The 6,381-nt window shown below is 39.8% G+C and overlaps 1 protein-coding gene and 1 non-coding gene across 2 annotated transcripts; one reads left to right on the forward strand and one right to left on the reverse strand.

The window, feature by feature from the left end:
* The first annotated feature begins 68 nt into the window (after window positions 1-68).
* On the forward strand, window positions 69-2,666 carry LOC112176930. Its single transcript, XR_002927209.2, has 3 exons — window positions 69-507; window positions 988-1,231; window positions 2,346-2,666. It is a non-coding gene; the product is annotated as an uncharacterized LOC112176930 (transcript).
* A 588-nt stretch (window positions 2,667-3,254) lies between these two features.
* Window positions 3,255-5,987, reverse strand: LOC112177642 (receptor-like protein 8). The gene is made up of 3 exons (XM_024315913.1): window positions 5,650-5,987; window positions 4,663-5,192; window positions 3,255-4,423 (listed from the first exon to the last, which is right to left on the reverse strand). Exons 1-3 carry the CDS (start codon window positions 5,985-5,987, stop codon window positions 3,255-3,257), a joined length of 2,037 nt encoding a protein of 678 aa, XP_024171681.1.
* Between the last annotated feature and the right edge of the window lie 394 nt (window positions 5,988-6,381).

Here is a 6,381-nt window from a genome sequence, read left to right on the forward strand (position 1 = left end):
CAAAACTCAATTTTTTTACTCAATCCCTCCATCGACCAAGAAAACTTTCATTTTGCCCGCCCATTTTTGGGCCAAAAATTAAATTTCCCCCTTTTCACACTCTCTTACCACTGAATACTACTCTTGTTCTCTCAGACCCAGTCCTCTGACCTCTGTCTCAGCCCCCCGTACTCCCCTTGATACAAAACTAAAATCCCAGGGACCAGGCCTCCCACCCTAGGCTCACCTCCCCATCGCTCCTCCTCACCGCGCTAACGGCTATCTTCTCACGCATATCTGCTAAGGCCAAGCCGGCTTCTACCCATGTTTACAGAGAAAGCCAGCCATGGTCGCCGAAGCACCACGGTCGAAGCTCCAATCCCCGATCGATATCAACGGTCCTCTGCCGCTACTCCCCGCCGACTCCTCCGGCGTTGTGGAGAAGGAAGAAGACGAATTTCCTGATGGAATGTTCCTTATATAAAAACCCCTCACTCACTCTCTCCTCTATGACTCTCTCTCTTTGAGGTCTTGTTTCTCTCCCTGCTTTAATTCGTGTTTTGAGTTTTGATTACTATCTATTTTGAATGGGTTTTTGAAAAAAAGTGGGTTATTTGCACAAATCGAACTGAGAAAATTGGGAAAAGCGGTTTAGATTTTGCCCAGATCTGAATTGTTATTTTAAGTTTCTGGATGGAGTAGGAGGCTGGGTTTTTAATTTCAATTGCAAAATCTAGGGTTTTTGAAATTGAATCTGCGGGTTGTGGTTGTTGCTAAGGTAGGAAGTGCTGGATTTGGCTAAAAAGAGTACAAGAGTACATCATTGAATAGCCAACAAGTGCTGAATGGCTTATATATGTTACTCCCCCTGAACACAAAGATCATTTCAATACGGTTTTTAAGATATGTGGTGATTGTATTATAGCATACTGTTTTTGGTTGTTGTGGTGTTCCCTGTTAATATTATTGTAGCATATAAGCCTAGTTACTCATGATTTTGTTTTACAGTGTGCTAAATGTGCTCGTTGGCTGCCAGATGATAATGGCTATCCAAAAGCTAGCCATATATCAGTTGAAAAGCTATCTAACTTAGCCGAGCCCTGCAGTTCATTAATTTGATCCAAGAAGCCAAGATACGAAGCAAAAATCTTGTTAAGTTTGTGGAATCTCATAATCAGCTTGAGTACTGGATGGAGTGGGCTAGGTTTTTAATTTCAATTGCAAAAATCTGCAGATCTTGGCTGTTGCTAAGGTAGGAAGTGCTCAATTTTCCAAATATGCAACCTATTCTATGTTTCAATAATTCCTACCTCCAGCTTATGACTTTATGTTTCTCTTATTGGATTCTTGTTCTTTGACCTATCATTTTGTTACATACGTGGTCAATGAAAAGATCACCGTCAGTTCTAACTCTACCTTCTCCAGAAGGTAATTGCTGTTGCTTAGCTCATCATTTACTTTTACAGATCTGTTAGTATTAGTCGAGTCCAATATGTGCATATGGTTTAGTTCAAAGTTGGAAATAGATTTTTACAGATCTCTATGACTCTTTGCAAAGATTTATTATTTGTTTTTGCATTAGCTCACTATAAAATTGGCTAATCAAACTGTGCCAATTGAAGTTATAAACTTGCTTAGTAAATGTTGCGTTGTTACTGATTAGTTTTTCTTATGTGGTTACTACTGCATTTAGTATGAGGTACGTCTTGCTCATGAAGTCATGTTTTTGTTTTTTTTTTTTTCATTGTGTAATGAGAATTTGAGGCCTATTGATTTATTGTTTGTGTTCTGTTAATTTAGTGGGATTAGAAGTCAAAACTGTTATCACAAGGAAGGGCATCAGGTGTCATGTACATATAGGGATACTCTGTATATGCTGATATTTTGAGCCATCCAGATTGTTGTGTCACAGATATCAGATTTCCATAACATGCATGTAATGGCTTTCAGTTATTGCAGCAATCATGTCCTTTGCCAAAGTAATAGGTAATTCTTCCATTAGAGAAACTCAAAAAAGACTTCATTAGAAAGCATTACTCTATATGGTTGCCAAAATTATAAATAGCAACCTTGGATGCTCTTTGGCTAATCTCCCTGCTTTTGGTAATCTGAACCAATTGAAGCTGCTAATTAAGCTTGTTATCTTGTCTGGTTATTTGCAGTGGGGGATTCTAATAATGCTGCAGCTGTAGTAAATATAAGTATTTTGTGCTATATTTGAATGAAAAGACCTATGAGTTTGTGCCTTATTTCTCCTCTGTGCTTCCTAGCTTCTTCTTTCCTTCCTTTTTGTTTAAGCTCAAGTGGAAAAATAGACTAGTGTTTCAATGAGGTACTTAATGAGTTTGCTCTATTTGTGTTTTCAGATTTGGTCAACAACCTTGGTACCATTGCAAGGTCTGGCACCAAGAAATTCATGGAAGCCTTGGCTACTAGATCTGATGTTAGCATGATTGGTCAGTTTGGTGTTGGATTCTACTTTGCATATCATGTTGTTGAGAAGGAAGAGGAAGTTGATGAAGAGAAGGAAGTGGTCATGTTTCTGGCCTTGATTTTTTTGACATTTATGTTTAGGCAGGGTTAGTATGTTCATGTTAATGTTGGGATATGAATACTGCTGATGGAATTTGTATGTTTTGGAACCAATGGAAAGTTTTTGGAATCAATGTTGGATGTGTTTGTGGATATTTTGATCAATAGGTTTTTGTTAGATGCAATGTCCAGAATGCATGTCCTATAATCCTATCTCACAGACAATTCAATTATGACTAAAAACTATTGTCTAATAACTGAACTTCAAAAAATTGAAATGAAAAAAACTGTTGTGTGTAAAACCTAACTACAATATCCCTGAAACAAGTGTAGTTGCCCAACTGTACGAAACACAACTACAAAACTACATATTCTGTTGTTCAACTACTAACAGAACAATAGTTATCTTGAAAAATGATGCACTATGATACATTAACAGACTGATATTTCCAAACATATGTTGTGTTAATAAAATCCACTCAACAGTTAACAACTATTCCTCGATGTTGAAGATTCATAGAGACAACACTTTTTCTAAAAGCAATGTTCTCTGACTTGTCCTCACAAGTCTCCAGCCTTCATCTTCTCCTGACTTAATTTGCTTTGCACAACCTCAATGGTTTTCTACTATTGTCTTTTCTGGTGTTCAGACAACAGGTATTTAGAAACCTGCTCTTGTACTATCCTTCTTCAGACGACAGTTTTGTGCTGTTGTCTGACCACCCCATCAGACGGCACAGGCTTTAACAACAGCGCCCAACCTCATCAGACGACAGTCCAAAACTGTCGTCTGATGCCATTATTGACGTAGTGTTGGTACAGTTCTCTAGAGAAGGCAATTCTCCTGAAAAGTTGTTAGCATTTAAACTCAATAACGTAAGTCTCTTTAGATTGCCTAAAGAGCTTGGTATTTTTCCAGATAATTTATTTTTCTCCAATTTCAAAGCTTCCAATCCTTGGAATTGCTTCCAATAGTCTGGAAGCTCTCCTGACAGTTGGTTCTCAGAAATGTCAATCAAACCCAAATATGGAGCCTGCGTTGCACAGAAGCAAGACAGCGGCTCAGAAAACTTGTTATTCGAGAGATACAACTTTCTGAGCTCAGGAGAAAATGATGGCACTGCACCAGAAAGTAGATTAGAAGACAAATAAACATTACTCAAGCTCATTGTTGACAGATTCGGTAGTTTTCCATGGATTTGGTTCATAGAGAGATCTAACTGAAATAAGCCAGAAAATATATCCCAAAACTTGTTAGGTAATGATCCTGATAGTCCAGCATTAGAGAGATAAAGACCGGTAAGATTTGTTTGCGTTAGAATCCATTTGGGAAAAGCTGGGCCCAGCTTGTAGGAGGACATGTCTAACAGACCAGTAAGTTGAAATGGTGGATTCCAATCAGAGCTCAGGTTGATAGAGAAATAATTACCAGAAAGACCCAAATAGTGTAAACGAGAGAGCTTCAGAAAGTGGGATTCTGTTATGACACCAGTGAAAGAATTCCCCGAGAGAGATAGATGTTCAAGACTAGAGAGTTGCCCGACACTCGCGGGTACAGACCCATTTAGTTGATTTTTGCCAAGATGTAACTCTCTTAACTTTGAAAATCGTGCCAAATCTGGCCATGACCCCCAAAACTGGTTATAACTCAAGTCCAGGGTCATAAGTGTGTTCTCAGCACAAGACAAGGTTTTAACAGAGTCCTCAATGTTTTTAGACAATTGGTTGCTCCATAAGGTCAACGACTCTAAGCTGCATAAGTTTTGAAAGCCTTTTGGTATCCCACCTTCAAGTTTATTCCAAGACAGATCTAGTGTTACTAGAGAAAGCATGCTTGTGAAGACATCTGGGATGGGACCTTCCAGTTGGCTATGAGAGAGATCAATATGGACAAAGTTGCTGCTGACATTGGCTATCCAATAAAATATTGAAGAATTAAGAGAGTTCCAAGAGAGGTGGAAGAATTAATAAAGGAAAGTGATCTTAGATTGACATCAGGAAGGTTAACCTGGGATAATTGAAGCTCTGTCAGTACAATGAGCTTGCTTAAAGATTGTGGCCAATTCACAACCTTAGACAAATCTAGATATGACATGTTCAGGTATCTTAAGGAAGAAAGATGAGATAACCACTCAAGGTTTTCATAACTACTAGCATCATAGTTCCCGGAAAGATCAAGAGTGTGCAAATTAGAGAGGTTTCCAAGTTGGGGAGGAACAAGTCCACTGAAATTAGCATGTGCAAGTTTGAGTTCTTTCAATTGACTCAAAGAGCCAATGAGCTTGGGAATCACAATTCCTTCAAAATCATTATAACTGAGGTCCAAGTAATTTACAAATGGTAATTCAAGTAGTGAAGGACTCATTGCACCTCTTAAAGGAACTTCACTATAATTGAAATATGAATCATAACTAAAGGAGAAATTAAGACCTGTAACATGACCTGTTTGGTTGTTGCATGCTATTCCTCTCCACTTGCAGCAATCTTTCTTACTTTTCCAAGAGGCAAGAGCATTGGACTCATCCACAAGGCCTTGTTTGAACTGGAGAAGAGCATGCCTTTCACTCTCCAAGCACATAATGTTGTTGGAGCTTCCAACACTTGAACAACAAATAGCAGAGGCAAGGGCCAGGCACACAAGCCCAACCAAAACAGAATGCACAGATCTACCACTCATTATACTGTAAAACATGATTACGAAGATGATATGCAAACTGCAGAGTGGAAGCATATATAGTTGGAGCAAAAGAATTTTGGAAACTACATATATATAATCGTGGAAACAGCAATATTGGAGTTGCTTCAATCCATTCCATAGCAAGTCTCTGGAAATTGGTTGACTTGATTGGCAAAATTTGGAAAATGTTGAAGGAAGTCGACATCATGTGTGCCTCTTCAAACTAGGGTTTTAGTCGTAGAGTTGTAATAGGAGAAGGTTCTAGATTTCCTAGTTATGTTCGGATTCTATTACCTTTTATGTACGCTGTAACAAACTATATAATGGGCTCCTATTATCAATAATACATGATAATTCTCCCTACAATTCCTTTTTACTACAACACGTTATCAGCACGAGCACGACCCCTAACCCTAGCCTAAAAGAAAAAGAAAAAAAAAAACCCTAAAAACCCTCATCACCAAAATTTGCCGCAAGCTACCTCAAGCCCTAGCCCGTGCAGCCCTGCCTTCCCCCAATAGCCTCCCTGCCGCACACCGCAGCCTCCCCGCTGAGCATCTGCTGCCCCGCAGCTTTCGCCCAGCTCACACTGCCACTGTAGCGTAGCTGCCCCGCAGCCCGCACACCAGCCCTGCAGCCCGCCACTGCAACCTGTGCTCCAATCTGCCAGCTTTCCTGCGCGCTGTTGCCTACATCCCAACCTCCCTGCAGCCTTGCTTCCCTGCCTCCTACGCGTTGCTGCCTGCATCCCTGCAGCAGCTAGCTTCGCTGCTGCCCTTGCATCTGCAGCCCCGCGCATCCGACTCGTTGCAAGCCTCGCTGCATCATCTCCTCTGCTAGCTTCGCTCCATCACGCCTGCATCAACACGCGCGTGATCCAAACCCTGAATCAACAAGTAAGTTTTGTGATTAAAGTTGTTGTTTTCTTGTATTTTAAATTCCTTTATTTGCTGCAGGATTTGTATAAATATGAACATGGTTTCGAGTATTTAATAAGCGGAATTGTGGGGATTCAAGCTTAACGAACTAAGAGCGTTCGTAACAAATGAACTAAGAGTGTTCATAATAAACGAACTAAGAGCGTTCGTAATCAATGAACTAAGATTGTTCATAATATTCAGACTAAGAGCGTCCGCAAGCATCAAATTGTGACCATATTAAACATCAATGTTTCGGTCTAATCCAAATATTCT

Source organism: Rosa chinensis, chromosome 7 (assembly GCF_002994745.2).
Source record: "Rosa chinensis cultivar Old Blush chromosome 7, RchiOBHm-V2, whole genome shotgun sequence".
NCBI classification, from domain to species: domain Eukaryota; kingdom Viridiplantae; phylum Streptophyta; class Magnoliopsida; order Rosales; family Rosaceae; genus Rosa; species Rosa chinensis.

Coding starts and splice junctions, on each gene's coding strand:
- LOC112177642 (XM_024315913.1), bottom strand. CDS start 5,987: ATGCGCGGGGCTGCAGATGCAAGGGCAGCAGCGAAGCTAGCTGCTGCA. Junction 5,193..5,649: donor GTAGCTTGCGGCAAATTTTG/GTGATGAGGGTT, acceptor CATGTTTTACAG/TATAATGAGTGGTAGATCTG. Junction 4,424..4,662: donor TTCCGGGAACTATGATGCTA/GTAGTTATGAAA, acceptor TTTATTGGATAG/CCAATGTCAGCAGCAACTTT.